Source organism: Python bivittatus, unplaced genomic scaffold (assembly GCF_059951505.1).
Source record: "Python bivittatus isolate LINGU-HERP-01145 unplaced genomic scaffold, Pbiv_v1 ctg000210_np1212, whole genome shotgun sequence".
NCBI lineage: Eukaryota > Metazoa > Chordata > Lepidosauria > Squamata > Pythonidae > Python > Python bivittatus.
The window spans coordinates 7321558-7346781 of record NW_028277053.1 but is presented as its reverse complement, the minus strand read 5'-3'; the positions used below and the strand labels follow the sequence as shown (position 1 = coordinate 7346781).

The following is a 25224-nucleotide window of genomic DNA, read 5'->3' as shown; positions in this document are numbered from 1 at the left end:
CATATATGGAAGGGATCTGGATGTCCTTCTTGACCATAAGTTAAATGTGAGCTAACAGTGTGAAGTTCTGCTATCTTAGGGAGCATTAACAGGAACAGGAACATATAGTCAACAGTGTGCCAACAGTGTAAAGGCAAATGCTATCTTGGGAGCATTAACCAGAGCATATAGTCCAGATCACAGAAAGTAATTGTTTCACTCTACTCTGCCCTAGTCAGACCCCTTTGGGAATATGGCATCCAGTTCTGGGCACACTATTAAAAAAACAAAACAAATTGAAGTATGTTCAGAGGATTGCTATTAAGATGATGATGGGTCTGGAAATCAAGAAGGACTAATACTTTTCTATCCTGGATATATTATGAAAAAAGAAATGTATGTGGGAATGACCTTGGGAGACAGGGCAACAAGACACAGCAAAGGGAATGATCAGATAAAAGGCAGCTTAGCCCACAGCAGGAATGTGGGCAGAGAAAGCGGCTCGGAAGAGACCCTCCCTAGTTTCTTGGGCTGTAAAGAGAATGGGTGGGGTGGGGAAAGATGTACTTTCAGACTTGCAAGATTCTGTTAATGTAACCTTACAGTAAAATAGAATTAGCTCATCTGGCTATGTTTCCTGTCTGGTCTACCTAGTAAAGTTAACATCAGTCTTGCAAGTCTGAAAGTACTTCTCTCCCTCCATCCCCTTTACAGCCCAAAAACTAAAGAGGGTCTCTTCTGAGCCTCTTGCCCCGCTCACATTCCTGCTGTCGGCTATGTTGCCTTTTATCTGACCATTCCCTTGGCTGTGTCTCTTCACACTGTCTCCCAAGGTCATTCCCACATACCATTACATCTTCTTTTGCCTGATAGATCCTAATAACCTCCTCGTAATACACTATTAAGTAGGAAACAGCTTCCTTCCTGTTATCTCTTCTAGAAAGTCTTATGTTCATGTGAAGAAATTAATTCATATGCAAAAAGCATTGAAACCATGATAAAGCTTCATTTTGTTAAATTCTTTACCTCATAGCAGTAAAATATATTCTAATATATTATGCTAACTTACCATTTAAATATCACATTACCCTATTATTACATTATATGGATGCTTCTTTTTTTATCTTTTTCTCAATAATTTCTTGTTTTCCTGTAGAACAGTGTTGGCCATCTGACCTTTGGCCCTTCTGAAAACCACAGAGTCATGACTGGTGATATCATGAAATTACTAGAGAGGTCCAAAACTTTCAGCCCTTTTTGGATTGGGGGGAAGAACTTTGGGAGCCTAAAGGACAAACTAAGTTCCTTGGCTTTGGCTTAAGACACCTTTTTGACCCTCAAACCCACCACAATAGAAATCAGTAACCCATGAGAAAGGTTGGCTTTTTTTAAGAGCAGCCTTGATCCTTTAAGAAATTTCAACCCCACCCATTCCAGAGGGGCTCAAAAAAGGTGGCATTCCCGAGGGCGGAGCTGGCGTTGCGGCGATACGGCGGGCGATCCTGGGCTCCCAGGATCGCAGCCGATATCTCCCCCCCCGGATGGTCCCGATGGACCTAAGCCATCCCGTAGTGATGGTGATCGCAAAGGGCGCGTCCTGTGGATCTCAGGGACACCGCAAGTCCCAGATTGATCCCAGGAGAAGCTCTTGAAGCCGGCGGAGGAGAGGCAGCCATTTAATGACTGCGAAAGCCGGGACAGCTCCAAAGGAAGAAGAAAGAGAGGGGTGTCAACCGGGTGAGATGGACCTTTACTATTTAACTATTCTTAGAGAACACCTTAAGTAACTTAAAGAGATTTTTAAAAGTGAAGAAAAGTGGATTAAGCGGCGAGATTGAGCCTTATAAAAAAAAGGGGAAAAAAATCTTTTCTTTTTAACTTTCCCTTTTTAGTGGAATTGGCAAGATGTTTTTCTTTTAAAAAAATATATTTTTAACTGGACTGGCTTTTTCTTTCAATACTTAATAATCTTTTATCTCAAGCTTCTTTTTTGATTAAGATTTTTCTATTGTTATAAGAAACTTATATTTTTTGATTTGGAAATGGGGAAAGTGGAGTTAAGAGAAAGTAAATGAAAGAAAGTTGCACTGCCATCTAGAGGCTTGATATAGTGTCCTTTTTTTCATTGTGACGTATGCTCAAGGACCCTGGGCTTTCTAAAAAGATAGTGGGATGTGCATGTTTATACAGGTGCCATCCGAATAACTATAAACAAGAAAGCGGAGTTGAAAGCGACTTTGAAAATATTCAAGATGGAAAGTTTGAGTTAGTCACAAGAGCCTTGATTAGTGGCAGTAGCTCTTCTTTCTGCTAGAAGCTCTGCTTTGCTCTCTATTCCCCCCCCAGTTGGATTTTTAAAGAGACCTAGCCTTTCCCCTTCTCTTCTTTTTTTTTTCTTTTGCTTTTTTTTTTCTTTCTCTTGGCAAGAACAAAGATAAAGAATCCTTTGACTTAATGAAGGTTTATACAAGATAATAGACTATACGAGAAACACAATGCAGAAAAAGATTTTTAAACTATCGAGGATGACTATAAAAAACTGGAAGAAGAGTTGCAGAAATTCCCGCAAAAAAAAAAGAAAGATATTAAAGCTAAAATGGACTTAATTAAACATAAAACGGGATCAATGGAAAAGGAAGAAATAGCACAAGAAATCAGAAACACTAAACAGAATTATTTTGAGGCTTATAAACTGAGAATCAAAAGGGTTAATCAACTGATAAATGAAGAGGGACAGACCTGTTCTTGGTTCTGAGGATGAGAAAAAGATTATACAAGATTATAATGGAAAATCGTACTAAGAGAATGCATAAAAAGAAGAAGTAAAACAATATTGAAAGAAACTACTCCAGATGCTTAAAGAAAAAACGAGGGGAATACAACAATGATGGAACTGACAGAAGCTTCAAAAAGCAGAATGCTTGAAAGGACATTTATTATTGCTTTCTCTTATCCAATAATATAGAAAAAGGAATAAACAGCCAGATATTTTGGGATATTGAATGAAAAGGGTGAACTTAAAACTATGCAAGCGTTTGAATAAGGTATAAAACTGAGATATATAGTAAATAATTGTATTTGACTGTAAATGTTTTAAGAGATTAGACTAAAATTCATACATGGTTGGATATAGTAACATATAGATTTTAAACTAGAGATATTTTTGTTGAAACACGTAGTGAAGAATTATATGTTTTGATAGTGGTTAGAACTGTAACTTTTAAGAATTGGAAGAATGAAAAAGTACCTATGCAGGAGGAAGTTATTGAAAATTATGGAATGTGCAGAGATGAGTTAAATTGATATTTGAAATTAGAGTAAGAAGATAAGCAATTTTATATGACACGGGATTTGTTTTATAATGATTGGATGAGAAAATATAGTAATGTAATGGATTAGGAAACTTTATAATAGAAATTTGATATTAATTATTATATATATACACGTATAATCGATGGATAAAAATGTATTACTAATCCTATTGAAAGCTAAAATTTCTTGTAATAAATGATTCTATAGACTAGCTATGAATGATTAACAATTGATAATTGATAAGTATACAAGTATATTTTGAATAGATGATATGAGAATTTAAGATTATGAAAGGGGCACCAACGAGTTGGTAACTGGTTGACACACGGTATAAAATGGAAGATGTTTTTTTTTTATGCCTTTGTATGTTTTTGTTTGTTTATGTATGTTTTGTGTTTGTTGTAAAGAATAAAAAATTTTATTAAAAAAAAAAAAAAGGTGGCATTCCCTATTCTCCCAGCCTATGGGCTGCCCACTCTTCCTACAAAAGGATGCCTTCTGTTTTACAGTTGCAGTAAGAACTCCACTTGCTCGTCGTTTCTTTTTTACATCATCTCCCCTATTTGTCAACCAGCAACTGAGATGCTTAGGAACTTGGGTGGTAACAAATTACACATTTGACTCTGTATATGGACACTGTAATTTTCAGATGAAAACTAAACTATTGTGGAAAATAGTATTTTATTTCTCAGCAATGTTATTGATTATTTGTAAGTATTATTCATGTAGAATAAGCATATGCTATAAAGAGAAGGGGGTTGCCTGATGGAAAATCAAGCAATGGGTCCGTTTCACCCAGTTTTCTCAACACAGACTGATAGCAGTTTTCCAGGGCTGAATCTCTGGTTTGATCCTTTTCTTGTGAACTGGTTGTTAAATTCTGCTGCTTTCTTCAAGGAAGAGATAGAGGCTGAGTAGCCATAGGTTGAGTGGAGCTCACAATCTCCAGCAGAAGGCCCAGGGAGCTCACAACTGCAGTATTGCTTCTCCCCATCCCCACCCCTGCCCTGGTTGCTTCCTCTACAGCTGTGGCCCCTGGTGGTGTGCTCAGTGCTGTGCTCAAGAACAAAGCTAGTCCAGTTCCCCACTAGAAAAAATCCAAACTGGAAGAGGAAGAGGAGCCAAGGCAGAAATAGGAGTTGTTCCTGTAGGAACCAGTTGTTGCTTAATTTAAATAATGCCTCCGGTCTGTCATGTTACTGAAACCTCATCCTAAACATTTGGCATGCTTAAATATTGTGTATATTTGAATTCCAAGTTATCATTTGAATATCCAGAATTTGTGTGGAGATGCCCCATACTTTATGCCAGGTAAAGTTGTGAAGAATTTAAAAATATATATATTGTCCTGTCTCTAAAGAAGCAGGACCGTTATTGCAGGCCACTGAATTCAGAAGATGGAAAACTATATTTGTCATTTTTTAAGCAGAGGCTGAATCCACCAGTGGTTCTGCAATAGCAGATTTTTTTGTATTGGTATGAAATTGCTCTAAATAATATTTGAGATCCCTCCAGTTCTATGGTTCTGAACACCTAGTATTAGAGCCTGCTAGAAAGAAAGAAAAGGTGCTGTTGAAGCAGAGAGCCATGGGATGGTCACAACATGAATAGAGAAACAAAGCTTCATAAGTTAAGAATCCTTTTATAGTACTGTATTATGCTCAGCTGAAAAAGGTCTTAACTTTCAGGACCCAGAAGGAAGTCCTGAATTCAGGCTGCAGTCTCAGAGATTCAAGCCAGTGGCTGAGAACTTCTGTGAAGAGGGCTACCATGGAGCCTCACATACACACATATTCAGATTATCAGATACATTTTGTTTAGCTATTGAGTGAAAAATGGCACCTGCTGTTCATGCTGCATTTGTTTGATCACTCAGGGAACTCGGGAACTGACAAAACAAGTGAGCCATCTTCCACAGGCCAACTACAACCTTCTCAAGTTCATCTGCAAGTAAGTCATGTTCATGGACGAGGAAATGGAATCCCTGTTTGCCAGACCAAATACAAGTAAGGAAAAGCCCATTGGCTTCTGTGTTGTTCACCAGTGTCCATAAGGTCAGTTGGTTGCTTTGTTGCCACCTGTAACAGTATGTGGGAAAAACCTTGGGAGATGGGGTGAAGAGATGCTGCTTAGGGAACAGTCAGATAAGAGACAGTGTAGCCTGCAGCAGCATAGTGGGTGGAGCAAGAGGCTCAGAATGGACCCTCCCTACGTTCTTGAGCTGTAAAGTAGATGGCGGGATAATTGTACTCTCCCTAGTTTCTTGGGCTGTAAAGAGGATCGAGGGAGTGAGGTACTTTCAGACTTGCAAGATTCTGTTAGTATAACTTTACAATAAAGTAGATTTAGTTCATGTGGCCATGTTTCCTGTCTGGTCTACTTGGTAAGGCTGACACCACCATTTCCTGTTCAAATTGCTCTTCTCTTCCTGAGAATAATGAAGTAATCTCATAGCCAGTTAAATTTGCCAGTGAAATGAATGCAAAGAGAATTATTGACATAAAATTTCATTATGTGGCAATGTGTTGCAAACCTAAAAGGATATGACATTTTCTACTTTTTTTTTCATCCGTAAGGGGAAAACACTGCCATACCAATGCAAATAGGAAAGTGTTCCCTGTTGGCAATGTTGCTGCTCCCATTGCCTTCCAACTTAGTTCTTAGGAGAGGCTATTTTCTGGGGCATAGGAAGAATTGTTGGGTGGTGAGGGAGCTGTCTATTTGCATATCTTTGAGAAGATGCAAAGACTTTTGGCCTCCTTAGTGATTCAGAATAGGAGAGAAATAGAAGGCACCTTCAACACAAGCTTAGTCATTTTCACATTTATGATCTGCAAACAGGTTTCTTGAGCTCTGTTTTTTGTTATATTTATTCCTCACAATTATCTCTCATGGGGAAGACAAATATGGGGTTCTCTCCATAGCAGATCTGATGGGGAATGATATGAAGTTCATGATTTAACAAAGATTCTGCACTTTAGGTATGGAAAACACCAAGCATTATATTTTGTGGAATCCTAAAACTGACCAGAAAATAGTCCTTTTTTAAAATTTTGATTGGGGCTAAAGCTAAACCTTTTCCTGCCCAGTTGCAGCATTTCCAAATTCCACCACCATGATGTCCAAAAAAAAGGAAAAGCATCTCCATTGACCTCAGAGGCTGAGTTAAGCCTGTTATCCAAACTCGGCATCTGTGTAGATAGCTTGGCCCTGTGAGGCATGAGAGTAAGGTTGGAAATCTTTGTCTTTGCCACTGAGAATTGCCAGTGATTAATAAACTTTTCATTTATATTTTGGTGGGGGCTTTTCAAGATTTCTTGATGAAGTTCAGTCTTACGCCAGCCATAATAAAATGAGCGTTCAAAATCTTGCCACCGTGTTTGGACCAAATATTCTTCGACCTCAGATAGAAGATCCTGTGACTCAGATGGAAGGTAGGCACTTTGTATTCCTAAGGCCAACAGTCCGGATCCCAGCTGTAGATGGACACTGCCTGGAAGCATCAGAATCTGCAAATTCAGTTACCTGTACTTGAGGGTTCAATTGTGCTCAGTTGAGTTTACAAAGGAATGGACAGCAAAAGCTTCTCAAATATGTGTGTTCAGTTGATAAGTGAATGATTTGAATTAATAAAATGGCTGATTGCTTTGGAAGGATATAATGATTAAGGGTATGTGGACTGGCTGTAATCCAAATCATCAGTTTAGATTTTCAGTTTGATCTGATATGAAAATTTGAATTTATGCAGGAAAAATACTATTTTGCATATGATGTGACCTAAATTTATTTTGTATCTTATGTATTGGGAGGTATTCAATCTGATTCAACAATTCAGTTTTCTGATTTAAATAAGAGCCTTGCATAGTCCTAGGAGAAAATGTATATATAGTGATTCTCTTTCAGAACACCAATCCATACGGTACATCCGATGAAGTGGACTCTTCTCCATAGAAATGATTGCCATTATAAATTTGATTCTCTTTAAGGTGTCATGGCACTCTTCATCGTTTTTGTTCAACATGCTATTGCAGAAAGCTCTCTAGAGTTATTTCCTTCTCTGTAACATCCTTTCAGGTACTTAAAAAGAGAGCTACCATATTCCGTGGTCACTCTTTTCTTCTCAAATTGAAACAAATCATATCCTTCATTTTCTCCCTGTAAATCTGTTTCTGCTCCCTTAATCATCTTTGCTACCATTCTCTGAACTTGTTCTTTGTCTGAATCCTTCTTGAAATATGGTATCTGGAACTGTACTCAGTACTTAAAGTACTCGCCAACAGAAAAGGGAAAGGTATCAGATTTCCCACCCAATGTCGTGTCATCTGCAAATCAGAGTAGCATTTCCTCCACCTCCCTCTCATCCAAGTCCTTAACAAAAATGATGAGTTCAGATCCAGGACCAATCCCTGCAGCATCTCACTTGAAGACTGACTTACTTGCGTTGCCATCCAGACCACATCACTCACTAGTTTGTGGGGTCCTCGGGGTTCCCTGAGCTTGATTCTTTTCCTGCAAATGTTTCGTTACCCGGCCAGGTAACATCTTCAGTGCTGGAATGGGATGGGGTTTGCTCTCTGTTTATATGCTGTTTATACTGTATGCTGTGGCCTGCCTTGCCAGTGCTGGTGGGGAGCACAGAGGAGCAAAACAAAACCCCCACCCCAAGGACTCCACAGTTCAACCCTGAGCTACACATATTCGTCTCTATTGGTACTCACTAGTTTATCAGAATGGCATGGAGTGTTTTGTTTTCAAGGAAAAAGTAATCCCTTGATATGAATCCCTTAACCCTGGGTAAACTTAATATGTTCCTCCGCAAAGGAAATTGCCCTAACATGAATGTCTGAATATTTATCTCACAGGTACTACGGTGGTTCAGCACTTAATGACTATTTTGATAAGTGAGCATGGAAAGATCTTTGGTTCTACTCTGATCCAGGGTTCAGTTCAACCAGAAGCTGGTCTCCAGTGTCCACCTAGTTGTACAGACTGGAATTCGCAGGGTGGCAGGACAGAAAACAGCATTTCCAGCTGTGTTGGCTCACTTTCAGCTACAAGGCCTTCTGCAGCTAAGCCTAGCATGCAACACTGCAACAAGAAAGGAAAAGGCAACCAGCCTACCAGCAGCCCCAACAACAGGAAGGAGGGTTTATCCACTTGGAAATGCTCCCTGTTGCAGCAAGGAGCTGGGTCATTCTACTACCCACTGGAGAGCTCCTTCTTGGAAAGCTCCTGCTTATCTTTACGTGAGAACTGGCTGGTGGATGGACCGTCATCTGTTCCAGGCCACTGTGCATCATCCTTTGGAGAAGAAGTCAAAGATTCAAATTCATGCCAAAGGCTCTCCACCTATGATAATGTCCCCATCCTTCATCTCTCTGATGGTGCCAGTCCCAGCTGCTCAACCTCCTCCAGTGGTTTATCTCTTTCTGTGGATTCTGTCACCACCTGTGCCACTTGTAAGGCAAGAGCCTGCCTAGCCTTGAACCCTCTTCTGAAGGAAAGCTCTCCTGGTGGCCCCTTGCCACACAGTGAAGTCTACCTGGAGAGCAGCAGTGGGGAGTCAGAAGCATGCTGTAGCAGAAGCAAGGATGAACATAATCTGGCAGTTCCTTCCAAAGACACCATCCACTGCTCTGAAGCCCTGCAAGATCTCATTGCGGAACTGAAGGTGGAGCTAAGAAAACAAATGTCTGAGTATGAGACTACTTTTAAAAGGTATGCAAGACCAAGAGGCGAGGAAAGAGAGGCCAGGGAATCTTTTAGTAACCAGTGGCTCTGACGATGCCTAACATGGCAACCCTGGTTGAAAAGGTTGACTAAGGTGTTTTGCTGTTACCCAAAAGTTCCTTGGGAGAGCATTGAGTTCTGCTCATAATGGAAAGAGGACTAAGGAAAGACCAGCTATGATTTTTTTTTGGAACTACTTCTGTTTCCTGTTCCCATGTAAGATACTGTTTTCTTTTTAGAAATAAGGCTACTAAAGGACTTTGCCTTTTGAAATTCCAAAAGCCAGGGCAGTTATCTGACAAGCTATAATGCCACTGTCTACCACCAGTCAGCCAGGGAGATGAAGTAGTTATTCTCTTTTCTTGCTCTTTTCTTCCAGAGCAAGAAAAGAGAATGACTACTTCATCTCCCTGGCTGACTGGTGGTAGACAGTGGCATTATAGCTTGTCAAATAACTGACAACAGTTACCATTTTAGCCCTGGCATCTGCCAGGTTATTTCCTCTTAGGTCTATTCTACCAAATCTAAGTCTACTTCGACTAATCCTCATTTCTGATAGTTCATAAAACAAAATAACAATTTTGCTTGGTTTAATTGCCTTTGCTTCCCTTTTTGTTCCTTGAAAAGGGTAAAAATGAAAAGAGAAAAAAGAAAAACTTAAAGAGGGCCATGTCCTTAGGAGGGTGGTTTCGGGTAGAAGTGCTGCAAAGCCTGCTTGGTTAGTCAGGGCAACCTGGAGTGATGCAGCAATTATTGATTTTGGCTGGCATTTGCTGCCACCACCACCTCCCTTTCCGCACTCAACCAAGGTTTGAGAGCCTAGCCAAAAGGAAAGCACTTCTCCCTTTTCCTGCTTATTGAGAGACACAAGGAGACCTGAAGCCCAGTATCTGGTGATCCACTTGGGAAGGCCTAGGCCTTCTGTGGCATGTTGCAAGTTTACAATTCCCTAGATACAAATTGGCATCACAATTTCTGCTTAAAATAACATTTAGGGTTTATTATGAACACACAGTAAGAAAAAAAATTAGAAATGGTTTTAGGCTTAAAAGAAAAGGATTAGGGTAAAAAGAGGAGGTGTGAGAGAACAATGGATCGGCCTACACAAAATGGAGCTTAGGTTTCAGAGAAAAACTAGCTTTGAAAGAACTTGGTCAAGGCTTAAGCACACACAAAGTAAAACAAAACTCTAATGCCACTTTATTTAGTTACTCACTACATCTAGAAGCTCATGTGGGTTGTATTCATTTCTGTGTCCTGGAAGATTTTCCCCCACAATTTGGGGGAAGGAAGGCTGATCTTCCTGCCTGCCTGCCTGCCTGCCTGCCTGCCTGCCTGCCTGCCTGCCTGCCAGCTATTGCTCTCAGAAAATAAAAAATAAAAATATCCAAAGCCACTAGGAAGCTCCTTCACTATTTAAACTCAAAGGAATGGAGAGTTATCCCCTAGAATTCTCTTATTAGATATAGTACTGTGCAAAGGTTTTAGGCAGGTGTGAAACAATGCTGTAAAGTAAGGATGCTTTCAAAAATATATTTTGTAATTGTTTATGTTTATCAATTTACAAAATGCAAAGTGAGCGAACAGAAGAAAAACCCAAGTCAAATCAATATTTGGTGTGACCACCCTTTGGCTTCAAAACAGTATCAATTCTTACACTTGCACACTTTGTACACTTGCACAAAGTCAGGGATCTTGTAGGATTAGAGTCAGGTGTATGATTAACCAATTATACCAAGCAGGTGCTAATGATCATCAATTTCATATGTAGGTTGAAACACAGTCATTAACTGAAACAGAAACAGCTGTGTAGGAAGCTTAAAACTGGGTGAGGAACAGCTAAACTCTGCTACTAAGGTGAGGTTGTGGGAGACAGTTTCATGTCACAGGTTATACACCATGGCAAGACTGAGCACAGCAACAAGACACAAGGGAGTTATACTGCATCAGGCAAAAATTTCAAAGCAGACTGGGGTTTCAAGATGTGCTGTTCAAGCTCTTTTGAAGAAGCACAAAGAAACAGGCAATGTTGAGGACCATAGACGCAGTGGTCGGCCAAGGAAACTTAATGCAGCAGATGAAAGACACATCATGCTTACTTCCCTTTGACATTGGAAGATGTCCAGCAGTGCCATCAGCACAGAACTGGTGGAAACCGGTGGGACCCAGGTATACCCATCTACTCTTTGGAGAAGTCTGGCCAGAAGTGGTCTTCATGGAAGAATTGCAGCCAAAAAGCCATACCTCCGATGTGGAAACAAGGCTAAGTGACTCAACTATGCATGAAAACATAAGAACTGGGGTGCAAAAAAATGGCAGCAGGTGCTCTGGACTGATGAGTCAAAATGTGAAATATTTGGCTGTAGCAGGAGGTTGTTTGCCGAAGGGCTGGAGAGCGGTACAATAATGAGTGTCTGCAGGCAACAGTGAAGCATGGTGGAGGTTCCTTGCAAGTTTGGGACTGTATTTCTGCAAATGGAGTTGGAGATTTGGTCAGCATCAATGGTGTCCTCAATGCTGAGAAATGCAGGCAGATACTTATCCATCATGTCATACCATCAGGGAAGCGTGTGATTGGCCCCAAATTTATTCTACAGCAGGACAACGACCCCAAACATATAGCCAATGTCATTCAGAACTATCTTCAGCGTAAAGAAGAACAAGGACTCCTGGAAGTGATGGTTTGGCCCCCACAGAGCCCTGATCTCAACATCATCGGGTCTGTCTGGGATTACATGAAGAGACAGAAGGATTTGAGGCAGCCTACATCCACAGGAGATCTGTGGTTAGTTCTCCATGATGTTTGGAACAACCTACCTGCCAAATTCCTTCAAAAACCGTGTACAAGTGTACCTAGAAGAATTGATGCTGTTTTGAAAGCAAAGGGTGGTCACACCAAATATTAATTTGATTTGGATTTCTCTTCTGTTTGCTCACTTTGCATTTTGAAATTGATAAACATAAACAATTAGAATATATATTTTTGAAAGCATTCTTACTTTACAGCATTTTTTCACATCTGCCTAAAACTTTTGCACAGTACTTACAGTATTTCCGATCTCTAGAAGCTTACTGTGTTGGAGGTGCCCATCATTCCAGCCATCCATGTCACTTTGTGTTCAAAGTGTGCACCTGAAACTGGTTGTACTAGAGAAGAATTAAATATATCCTATGGCTTCTCAGACTAATGCACAGATAAATATATGTAGAAAATGTAGGCTCGATGAGATGTTTTGCAGTTACAATAAGGTACCACTCTCTAATAAAAGGCTTGACAAATGGTTGGAAGGGAGATGGCATTGCACTTTTTGAGTGCTTCCAAATGGGATGACTCCCACCAGTCCCCCACCAGTCAGAACACTCTCTTGGAGGAATTGGAGGTGTCAGAGGAGACTACACAAAAACTTCAACAGGTGCAACAAGAAATTGAAAGAGATGATACTGAACAAGGTGCTACAGGGATAGATTTTTTAAAAAACTTTTGGCTTAAGGATGGATTACAAATGCTTAGTGTGGAATATAAATGGAGCAAATGTTCCTCAAAAGAGAAAAAAAAATTATTTTAAAAAGTTACAAGAAGATATAATTTGCTTACAAGAGACACATATTAGGAAAAAAGGACATAAGGCATTTGATTCATAAAAATTTGGGTGAAGAATTTATTTCTACAGCAACAACAACAAAAAAGAAACAGAGTTGTTTTGTACATAAATCCCCAACTAAAACCAGAACTTCTATTGACTGATGACTATGGTAGATTTGTTGGGGTGGAAGTTAATTTGCATAGGACTAAGACTTTGATACTGGGAATTTATACCCCAAATGAGGACAAAGTAGTATTTTATAAATGGCTTATGGAGACATTAATAGATTTTTCCTATGAAAATTGGTGGTTGATGAGGGATTAGAAAGGAATAATCACCCACAACTGTATAGAACTTCTGAAAAAAATATTAGAATTACTCAAGGCAAATTACCAAAAGTTGTTTTTGATCTGATGGACAATTCAGGGCTGGTTGATACATGGAGACAGAAAAATGGTAATTCAAGAGAGTATACTTACTTTTTTGAAAAACACAGATCTTTTTCAAGAATAGACATAATTTGGATCTCAAAGAATTTGGCCATTAAGGTTTCTAAAGTAGATATATTACTAAAGTCAGCAGAGTTATAGGCAGAAGGGGGTTCCATGGCCTACACAGAAAATGGTCCATGCTGCAGGTTGCCTATGCAAGCCAACGGCTGGCCTTGCCATGCCATCAGCAAACAGGTTTTGCTTTGTTGGAGGGGGCAGGTAAAGGAACTGAAAGTGTGTCAAAAGTCTTAACATCTCTACAAACCAAAGTTGGCCATAACTTTGGAGACATGATGGTTGTTTTCACTTTCTCAGACGTTCTGGAGTCATTCTGACACAACTGTGCAAAATGCATTTGCTATATAATTAACTAATGCTTTCTCTTCACTTCAAGAATGGAAGAAACAAACATAGAACTAAGGAAGCTGGTGACAAGATTAGAAGAAGAGCTAATCAAAGAGAAAAAGAAGTACACAGTGTTGGAAATCAAGTTGAGGAACTCTGAGCGGGCAAGGAAAGATGCAGAGAAAAGAAATCACCTCTTGCAAGAAGAGATGGAATATTTCTTCACAACACTGGGGAATATTACTGCAGAAAGTCAGTTGGCTAAAGTCTGAAGGTGGGTGCAGGGCTGATTCCCTCTACCCTCTATTTCTCAGCCAAACAATTCCATTTTGCCCTAGTCTGTAAAACTATATCTGATGCACATATAAAGGTGTGAACCTACTTTGCTACCATGTACTAATATTACAGTTGTTGGTCTAAATGGAAAATCATAGATTGCTGAGAATGAGATGAATGAGTTTCATTTACAACACAATTGCTTTGCTAGCCCGGGATAGGGCAGTATGCATAGTGGCAAAGACAGATTGTAGCTCTGGATCAAAGTCTTCTCCAGCATGGAAAGATAATATTTACAGTCAGGACCAGAAATATTGGAACAAGGATAACTGTTTTGGCATTTGGCCTCTGTATACCACCACATTGAAGTTGAAAGGAAACACACCCAGACGGGAGCAAAGTCAGGACTTCCAGCTGTAATTCAAGGGGTTTGACAAAAGTGGGGCGCTAACCATTCAGGAAGTACAGCCAGTGGCAAACATACACACACCCATCATTGGTGGCTCATAAATACTAGAATCAATGGCTGATGAACAACGCAGCTTCATGACCAGGTGTGGCCTGTTTCCTGGGTACCCCATGACCAATCAAGCAGATAAAAGGCCTGGAGGTGGTTCTGAGTGTTACGTTTGCATTTGGTAGCTGTTCACTGGAACACTCAACATGAGGTCGAAAGAGGCGTCCATGCGAGTGAAGGAGGCCATCATTAGGCTGAGAAAACAAAATAAACCCATCAGAGAGATAGCAAAAACATTGGGAGTGGCCAGTATAACACTTTGGAACATCCTGAAAAAGGAATTAACTGGCAAGCTCAGCAACAGCAAAAGGGCTGGAAGACCACGGAAGACAACTAAAGTGGATGACCGCAAAATTCTGCTCATGGTGAAGAGGAACCCTTTCACAACATCTAGCCAGGTCAGGAACGCTCTTGAGGAGGTAGGTGTAAGGTTTGCCCCGTTCGACAGAGAAACTCCTGTGACACGTGTGGTTCACAAAAGAGGTTTACTCATGCGTAACGTAGCAGTCACAAGCAAAGCCAGGACTGGCTTGGTACATTTACATTACTCCTTTATAGTTGTCTCAATCCCCCCGCGGGCCCCGTTGCTAGGTTACATATTACAAATTAGATTGCAGATTGCCCCTGTAATCCCCCCCTTCTACTGGAATGGCAGGTTCAGCCCAGTTCTCTTGTTTCTTTGATTGTTGTTGCCTATGGCGTGGTCGTTGCCTTCGTTGGGGCTTCTGTCGCGCGCACAGCCGGGGCATCCCCTCGCGCTGATCTCTTCCTCAGTTCCGCGGCTCTCTCCTTTGTCTATAGCGCCCGCGGCCCTCTGGCGTTAACACAACGCATCCGCTCCAGATTAGTGAAGTGGCGCCAGGTGGCCCATTCATTAGCTTGCGGTTTCGCATTTCCTCTTTCTGCGCTGGCGCTCCAGCGGTGAAATTGACTAAAGCACGGCTGGGCAAGTTCCTAGGCGTGCAGTGCCGGCTGAACCTGACAGTAGGCATGTCATTGTCAACATCTACAGTCAAGAGAAGGCTTTATGAACGTAAATACAGGGGCTTCACAACAAGGTGCAAACCACTGTTAACACTCAAGAACAGAAAGGCCAGATTAGACTTTGCCAGCAAACACCTAAAAAAGCCTGCCCAGTTCTGGAATAAGTTTCTTTGGACTGATGAAACCAAGATTACCTTGCACCAGAATGATGGGAAAAGTATGGAGAAGGAAAGGAACAGCTCATGATCCAAAGCATACCATGTCGTCTGTCAAACCTGGTGGAGGCAGTGTTATGGCATGGGCATGTATGGCTGCCAACGGAACCGGGTTACTGGTGTTTATTGATGACCTGACTGCTGATAAAAGCAGCAGGATGAATTCTGAAGTGTATAGGGCTATACCTTCTGCTCAGATTCGGCCAAATGCTGCCAAACTGATAGGACGTCGCTTCATATTGCAGATGGATAATGACCCAAAACATACAGCAAAAGCTACCCAAGAGTCTCTCAAGGCAAAGAAGTGGTATGTTCTTCAATGGCCAAGTCAGTCACCTAATCTCAACCCAATAGAGCATGCTTTTCACTTACTGAAGACAAGACTGAAGGCAGAAAGACCTACAAACAAGCAGCAGCTGAAGGCAGCTGCAGTAAAGGGCTGGCAAAGCATCTCAAGGGAAGAAACTCAGCATTTGGTTATGTCCATGGGTTCCAGACTTCAGGCAGTCATTGACTGCAAAGGATTTTCATCCAGGTATTAAAGGCAATCCTTATGTTTGTCATGATGTTGGTTTGTTCCATTACTTACAAGCCACCAACGATGGGAGGGCGGTGTATGCTACTGGCTGTACTTCCTGAATGGTTAATGCCCCACTTTTGTCAAACACCTTGAATTACAGCTGAAAAGTTCTGACTTCGCTCCAGTCTCGGTGTGTTTCCTTTCGGCTTCAATGTGGTGGTGTACAGAGGCCAAATGCCAAAACAGTTATCCTTGTTCCAATATATCTGGTCCTGACTGTAGCTGATCTACAAAATTAAAATTAATTTTGAGTTGTCTTTTATGCTCTCCTTTTATAGAAGGCTTTGCTAGTACTATTAACATTGCCATTCTGTGATATCAACACTTGTTACTGTGAACCATTCAGGATGGTTTTCACTTCACACTTTTGCATCTACTGTATTAGGCTTATTCTCATAGGGAGCTCTGCTTAAGAATAGCAGGGTTTTTTTTTCAATGGCTGATTCAGATAGGTAAAATTGCTTTTTCCAAACAACAACAACGAAACATTAATTTATAAAAAGCGCAGCTGAAAGATATTTTGGAATCTACTTGAATTGAATGTGCAATTTCTCATCCAGCAGGTTTTTTTGCAACGCAAATACTACAATTCTGGTTTTTAGATTAATAGGATGAGTTACTGGGACACAAAACATGAGACCTAAACTGGTGTTCAGCCTGCAGTGTCTCCAGATCATCAATGTCGTATTTTCAAACAGAATATTGTGAAGTAAGAATAATTTTTTAAGAAGTAGCCTTCACACCTAAGTCACAAAATTGTATTTAACAAATTAATTGCACACAGTATCAAAATAAGGTATTGTCTTCCTTGTTTTCCTTCTTAGGAGTCCACATTGTCTATTTCTAAACTCAGCCATCTAGAAACCTCTGTGTAGCCTAAAAGCAAAACATGAGGGCCACTCATGTTGCCTTTGTAAACAGAATTTTTCTTAAACTATCGTGGGTTATGATAAACCAATATGCTAGTAGCCATCACAGAGTAGGCTATGCAACTCTATCCAGCTCTGATAAATTTAAATAAAAAAACTCTGCTTGAATACCTTTAATAATGGAGAATTCCACCTCTATAGACAATTGGCTCTACTCTCAAAACCCACTCTCACTTTTTAGGAAGTTATTCTAATTCTCTACTCTCAAAACCCACTCTCACTTTTTAGGAAGTTATTCTATTCCAGTTATTCAGCTGGAATTTCCCTTCCTATAATTTAAATCCATATAAATTATTCAACGTCCTGCCCTTTGGAACAATAAAGAGTAAGAACTGGTTACACCATCTGTTAACTATTTCAGGTACTTCAACAATACAGCTTTTGATATCTTTTCAAAATTAAATATCTTAGTTCTCAATGTCTCCTTACGATTTAAGTTTCTAATCCTTCAATAATCTTTGTTGTCCTCATTGATCACATTCCAGCTTCTCTGAAGCAGAGAGTTGGCCTTCCAAGAGTGTCCTGGTGCCTTCTCCTGCCAATAAAATAATTTCAGACGTTTGTGAGGATGTAGATATTTAACTGAAATGAGTCTTTATACAAAAAAATGGCTATTCATAAAATCATGCCTGATAACAGAGAAAAATGCAGATGCCTTATCTGAATCCTCATTCAAGTGTGATTACTCAACCTGGACAGAATTCTTGAAGTGGATTGTGACCAATGCAGAGTGCATTGGAACTATTGTACTTTCTGTGACTTGAATCTGTGTTTTTACTGATAGAAATTAAAATAGTGTTTGCCTTCTTTACAATCGAATTATATTACTGACTCAAATTCAACATGACTAGTTTTTCAAAATGTATTTCAGACAGTTCCCATTACAGATTTTTTATTTTATGTTTGTATATTTGATTCTTTTTTCCTAAATGAAGAATCTAAGAATTTTATATTTATCTGTTGATTATTTTTTGTTCACTTTTCTAATTACAAATAAGTATTTTTGTCTGTTATTAGTTTATCCACTTAACGTTATATCATCTGCAGCTTTAGAAATTTCCTACCATTATCTTCTCCAAATCTTTCACCACAATATTAGTTTGGGGACTTAAGATCAACTGTTAAATAGTGTGTGCTAGAATCTTTTCCCAGGTATAAAGTCAAACTGACTCCTTCAATACTATACAATTCAATTCATTTGGATCTATAGAACTGAATTCATTTAAGGTTCCAAAAAACTGAAATTTGGGAAATTCTGAGGATCCAGGGAACCACTGTTCAGCCAGTCTGATATCAATACCTGAAAAGAATCTAAAACAGATTTCAAAGCAATCACTCTCTAAGCGCCTTGAAAACTGCAGTAATTTAGGTCTATTATGTGCCATTAAGTTGATATTGACTCTTAGTGACCACATAGATAGATTTCCTCCATGACGATCTGTCCCTAATCTGGTCTTTCAGGTCTTCCAATGTTGCACCCATTGCCATGGTAAACTGAGTCAATCCATTTTGTATTTCCTCTTGCCTGGGCTCTGGCCAAAAAAACCCATCACCATCAAAACCCTAGCAACTGATCAGAGATAAAGGGTGGGTTAATTCTCAGGGGGAAAAAAATGAAGTTCCAGGATTGTCTGTGACAAGGAAGAGCTTAAGAAATCAATTTATATACTCCCTTTTCTGCAACTATTTTCAAAATCAATTCTTAATAAAAACATAGAAGTTTATTCTTTTGCAGAGACATTGTTCTGTGCATAAGACACCACTGACAAACAAAAGCTTCAGAAAATAAACAGGTGTAAGAATCCTTGAGGTCCTGGGTGATCCTGCCTTCTAATCTTTCCAAATCAGATCTAAAGATCACATGGCTTGGTTCCTACATATCACTGTGGGCAGGCCATTATTAGGACTCTGCAATGTTTTGGATTCAATTCAGAAAAGGTGCTTCAAAAACATTTTGGAATATGAACACAGCATTTGTCTGCAACTGAAAGGAATGAAGCTGGCAAGGCAGGAACCTGTAGTTCCCAGACCAGACAGATCTAATATTTCAGCACTGAACCTATGTCTCCCAATTTCTGTCACTTGAAAAGGCAAGACAAAAAGGCCAGGAAATTAAACACTCGTAATAGAAATATATATATGCTTTGATTTTGGTATACTGCAGCAGGTGGGTCTTCTTTGTTTTTCCCTTTATCTTCATCTACAAATAAAGCTAATATAAGCTACCCATGGCATGTCTGTAAACTTCTTCTGTAAGCAAGTTCTTGAATATGGGGTTATCAGGAGACTCAAAAAGTTTTGCTGAGTCTGATATGAAGCCAACACCACTCATTAAACTAGTCACCTCTAAAAGCCTTTTGTAGCAGTGATCTAGGAAACAGATGCAGCTATTTTAATGAATACACACAGACAAGAGTTGCATTTGTATTTCCACCCATTCCAAAGCACCTCTTTCAATACAGTCCAAAGCACTGCACATCCTATCCACTATTATTAATAAGTAGCAGTTTTAGATTGGAAGGCTGCCTACAAGCAAATGCAAGCTTGTGACCCACAAGTTCCATTGTCCAGATAGGTTGTACATTACTGGAGATAAGTCTTCCTGCTCTTCTTTATGAGCTATAGAGGCCAATAGTGTTCCAATTCTTAAGTACAGTATCAGGGTACTGTGTTATGTGTTCATTTTTTCCACACTGAGCTGCATTGATACCTTAGCTTGAAACGATACCTTTTGTAAATTTCTTAGCTGTTGGTTTGACCAGCCAAAGATGTATCATAACACTAAGCGGCAGACAATGAATGTTATCAGAAGTTCTGGGTAGAAACTGAAAGAATGTTCATAACTGTGTTCTTGTGTGAACTTTATGTGAAATGCTGGCATGCCAGGGCTTCTCTTTCTTTCTTTTTCCCATTTGTTCTTATCTGTCATTTTCTCAAGGCTCTTTATCATCCCATCATTTCAGCAGTGGGGCCATGAGCTAAATTATTTTCTATCCTTTTTCAAGTTCAGGAGATAAGATAAAACAAGTAAACTGATTAAGTAAGACAAATAAAAAAACTGAGAACCATCTTCATGAACCTGACATAGTTTCACAGAAAAGAATATGTTGCAGACTTGTTTTTTGTACAACAAATTAATACAGTTGTCCCTCTGAAAACATAACTTTTTCATTACAAAAACAAGCCTACAAAACATTATTGATGAATTAGTTACACTAGAACACTACAACAGCACTAAATAAAATAATCACAATTCATTTACCCATGTGAGTAAAAGTCACTGGATTTCAAAATTCAAAGACATATAAATTTAGGCAGTGTATAATAGGTACAATATGGATGTTACAATGCAAAGCTAAAAAAACATTCCCAGAGTAATCATTTTTTAAAAATCAACACTAAAAAAATGTAGTATAAATGAAAAAGTATATATGCCAGAGCTGTACATCAGGACTTAAGACCAATCAGCTCTTAGTCATCTTTAGCCAGTTCCTCAAGAGAAATAGCTCCTTAAAAGTATAATGCCCAAAAGTACTAATATAAAAAGTGCTAAGGTGCAGTTATCAGAAAGTAACCAGAAATTAAGTTCATTTATGAATATCAAGGGGCTCATCTATATAATCCAGAATTTGAATTACAGATAAACCATAGAAACACATATTGAACCTGCAACCCCTTATTCCCCCCACTCTCAGTTTTAGCATATCCTCCATTTTTCTTTCCAAATGTAAACCATGCAGCACTCTTGCCTATGTTCCTGACAAAGGAGCAACAGAAGAGTAAAAGTTAGACCATACATCCATGTTTCATTGCTCTTCCATGCTATCTGCATACGACTTATTTCACATTCCATTCGTTTTTGCCACCACAAAATAAGAGGGGTTCATGTCCAGTGTCCTCCTTGTGTTCTGGATGCTCCTAAGAGTTACAGAAATATCAGCAGTTTGGGAATAAAGCAGTTTGAGTAACTGGCCCACATCTCTCTTAAATTATGCTAATCATTCCTCAGACCTCAGTGCAGGATCATGCTATTATCATTGCCTGTAGCTGGCACATACATCGCTCTCATTCTGCTATTGTGTCTGGCTTTTTCAGAATAATGAACTAAACCCATCTAATGCCAGGAAGTAGAAGAAGAAAGCAAATAACTATTCTAATAGGAATAGCTCTGGACCCTCTCCAGCTTCCTGAAAATAATAACATGGCTTGTATCCATTACTGAAAATGGAGGTAGCAGGACTTAGGCATAACAAATTAAACATTTGAATTAATCCATTTGTAGTCTGTGTATCAGATCCTTGTATGCAATTTCCCATGCTGACAAAATGTACAGGATTTGGAAATAATTGCCTAGACTTGATCAGAAACTGGCCTTATGTTGCAAGATAACTCCTGGTGCTAAACCTCAATATCCAGAATAACATTCTCTATTTTTCTCTTACTGAGTTTTTCTGGCAGCTGATGAGGAAAAAAAAGCATGAGACCAAAACTAATTCTGAAAGGCATTCTTTAAAAAAAAGGCAGGACTGATTGAAAAAGGCTCATCGTGCAGAGAAATATCTTCTAACCTTCCAAGTCTGTGACCAACCAGATGCACCTGCTGTCTCTCTCTCTCTGAAGTCCGTATTTATTCACATTTAAGTTCACAGGAATTAATAAAGCTAGACACCAGGGGAGGGCTATTTATTAGTTAGTGAGAAGGAACTGGTTTGGGTTGTTATTTTGGTTGTTAAATATTTGGGGTGGATTTAGTTGGTTAATAGCTACTTTTATGGTATTAAGAATGTGGTTGAAGGTTGCTGTAAGAAGTTGCAGTAAGGTTAGAAAAGTTATACTGAGAAAAGTGGGAGGCAGAAAACCACTAGAAAAGCCTACTGGCTTGCTGGAGAGGTTAGTTGGGTATTGTGGAGGCCTGCTGTGGCCTTTTTTCATCCCTGCCCCTTGTGGTAGCAATGGAGGCTCAGTGATTGTGAGGACTACCCTGCTGCCAGGTGGTGACATCGGGAGTAGCAGCAGTAGTAGCAGCAGTAAATCACTTAGTGTGCAGCTGCAATTATCAGCAAGGCAGGCTGGCGCTGGAGCTAGGACAAGCTAGATCAGAGCAGCACCCGGCAGAACCTTGTCTTGTGACAGATGATCTGGGTGATCCCCCTATGGACTGGAAGGCAATTGGAAGCATTCAAGGATTTTCAGTCAGCCAATGATAGTAAGAGAGGCAAAGCATAACAAGTACTCTCTATACCAGCAGGCTGTCATACAGCAACCTTGCTTAGAGTTGTGAATCCTGTTTTAGGGAGGAATGAGGAACTAAATCTCCTACTTGGTCTCTGTGACCACTCTGCACAGCCCTTTGCCCACAAAGTAACTCAGGCTTGCTTCAGACTTGACTCTTAATGGGTAGGTTGATCTTGTGATTAGAGTGATGCTTGCAAATTAACTGGGATTCAGCCTATAGGCTGAAATAAAGTGAACAGGGTGCTCTCTAGTATATTCTCCACCACCTTTAGGCTGGATCTGTGTTCCACCTGGCTCCTCCAGGGAACACTTTGGTACATGATAGACTGGATCTTGGAGATGGTTAGTGCCTCATTGTGTGAGGTGACAATTCCTGCAGCCTTGATGGAGGCTATGGTGCACTACCCCTTAAGATACCCTGTTTTAATCTAGCCACTTTGACAACTACTGCCCAGTTTCCAACCTTCTTTTCTTAGGAAAGGTTGTTGAGAGTGGTATGGAGACACCTAGAGCACCCTAGAAGCAATGGATTATCTGGATCCTTTTCAATCCAGGCTCAGATCTGGGCATGACATAATAAGAGCGCTGGTTGTGCTACTCAGTGACCTTTTTCAATACTTGGATGGGTTAATGCCTCCCCCTTCTGGTCCTACTGGGTATCTCAGCAGCATTCAATAGCATCAATCATGGTATCTTTCTTGACCTTTGTGAATGTTGAAAATAGAATCTCTGTGCTAGTTGTTCTAAATCTTCCTTAGTGGAGAGTTTCACTTGGTGACTATAGGGGAAGATATACAGGATCAGGTGCTCACACACAAAGAGTTCAGACCCCTTTCCGTTTTTCAGCTACATGAAGTCACTGAGAGAGATCATCCATTAGCTCGGAGTCTGATGATACCCAGCTTAAACCCTAAGCTGAACTGTGGAAATCTGGCTTGGAGTCCGGTGGCTATTAAAACTTGGATGAAATGAAACAGGATGACGATGAACCCAGGCAACAAGCAACATAGACCTGCTGTTTGTTCATCGAAATTTTTGGTTGGCCCAGCACTGTCCCTTAAGCAAGCAGGTTTATGAACTGGGAGGTCTTCCTGGACATATAGCTACTGCTGGATGCGTAGGTGATGACTGTGGCAGGAAGGCCTTAGATTGCTGGGCCAGTTGAGGCTTTGCCCAGAATGTGAGAACCTTACAATAACAACTCATGCCATCATCACCAGTGGCTTTTGAGTGCATCTCCAAGTGCTGATTTGGATGTATAAAGCCCCATATGCTTCCTCCAGCCAGAATCAACCAGTCCAGGATGTACATAATGGGAGAAACTCCTTATAATTCCACATATCCATGATTATGGAAGGGTGGCTGAAGTCAGGAAATAATGTTTTCATTGGCAGGCCCAAATAAAGGGAACAATCTCACTTAGATTACCCCCAATGTGATAGCCTTCCAGAAAACATTAAAAACTGAATTATTCCAGATGGCCTTTGGAGCAGATTCTAGTTTTGCTGCTTTATCACTGAGATCTGTGGACATGGTATAACTATCATGGGATTGTGGAACAGAGATTGTTTTATGACAATGAGGTGTCAGTTTGTTAGACTGTACTGTTTTAATGTTATTGTTTATCGTGGTTGTTTTAGTGTTACATTTACTGAGCATGTTTTATTGTTTGTAGAATTATGCACCATGGACATTGTAATTACTGTAAGCTGCCAAGAGTCAAATGAAATTTGCAGCATACAAATTTAATAAATAAAAACAAACAGAAATGACTTCTATCTACACAATGCAGATAGTACAACCTTAATTCTTAAAACTCTGCATTTTTAAAATTCACAATGAACTCAGAATTTGAATCAGAGGAATAAAATGGAATACATATTCAAAAATATGTATTGAAACTCATTTCAGCAGAGAGCAGCACCATTTTTAATTATATTCAGCATTTCTATACCTTTTTTTTTTAAGGAAATTAACAGAAAAAATGGTCTTAGTACAGTCCTCATGGCTTTTGTGATTTCTGTTAGGATGTTCTAATACCCAGCATCACAAAAGGTTGCACAGGCTGACTCTCCTGGAGCGTACACAGTACACTTATATAATACATTTACTACAGATCCAGAAGCTTCAGCAACACGTTGACAGGAAAAGTGTTGAAGAGGGGAAAATTTGGTTCTAGAATTGGTTCTAATCTCAATACAATGAATGAGTGGAGAAGTAAACATACTCCAGATGTAAACAGAGGATTTTATACAGGTGTTATGCAAGGGTGATGAGCCAGGCCAACGGCAACTTGAAGTAGACTTTGGTTTGCCAAGACCATTCAACAGCATCACCGTCGGAAAATGTAGCATGTTCATTCCCCACAGTATCCTTCCCTTTGGGTAAATGGATACAGAGCTTCTGCTACAAGATGCCAACTTAGTGTTCCCTAGATAAACACTACAGAACTATTTTTGTTCAAAGAACTTATCCAGTTATTAGCTTTTAGCCTATAATTAGATATCCCATGATCAACAAAAATGTGAAATAAAAGATTACGCTTTTGAGCTGAAAAAAGGCTCTGCCAACAGAGTCCCTAAAAACAAATTTGAAAGACCTTGAAAAAAGCTGTGATACAGCAAACTGAATAGCAATATTACATTTAATAAACCTATCTTATAAATGCATCCTGAAAAAATAAAGTCAAAATCACAGTAGTAAAGCATGCATATTTTAAAATGATAAAAATTAAGTTCAATACTGTACAGTTAATTACAGAATAGCATTGTGATTTACTATTTTACTTTAAAATTAGCACTCTGAAAATTAATCCCACAATTACTTTTAAAAACACCCCAAAATAATACCACTGATTTTTGTTGCTAACAGTATCTCCCAGTACATCCACTTGTCGTCATCTACAGCAACTTAAGGGACTTGCTGATGCTTCAAGGCTGCTGTCTGTGTCCGAGGCCAGAGTTGGGTCAGTGGACAGTGAAGATGCATCACAGACTGATGGGGATGAAGATGGATGTTGAGTGCCATTGATCACTGCTACACCTGTG

General features: G+C 39.7%; 2 protein-coding genes across 10 annotated transcripts in view; one reads left to right on the top strand and one right to left on the bottom strand.

Moving 5' to 3' along the window:
- The window catches only part of ARHGAP22 (Rho GTPase activating protein 22), a 23063-nt gene extending 9350 nt beyond the window's left edge, over nt 1-13713 (top strand). Inside the window, exons 4-7 of the mRNA XM_088139501.1 lie at nt 5168-5241; nt 6604-6725; nt 8154-9009; nt 13491-13713. Coding sequence (XP_087995627.1) covers nt 5168-5241; nt 6604-6725; nt 8154-9009; nt 13491-13713 — 1275 coding nt within the window. The remainder of the gene's footprint in view (nt 1-5167; nt 5242-6603; nt 6726-8153; nt 9010-13490) is intronic.
- The window catches only part of MAPK8 (mitogen-activated protein kinase 8), a 42878-nt gene continuing 29690 nt past the window's right edge, over nt 12037-25224 (bottom strand). For 4 of the 9 annotated variants that reach the window (XM_088139389.1, XM_088139391.1, XM_088139388.1 and 1 more), the window contains one exon: nt 12038-25224. In XM_088139389.1, the coding sequence (XP_087995515.1) occupies nt 25074-25224 (151 nt within the window). In that variant the 3' untranslated portion in view covers nt 12038-25073. The other 5 variants (XR_015795890.1, XM_088139394.1, XM_088139393.1 and 2 more) reach the window with 5 other exon arrangements.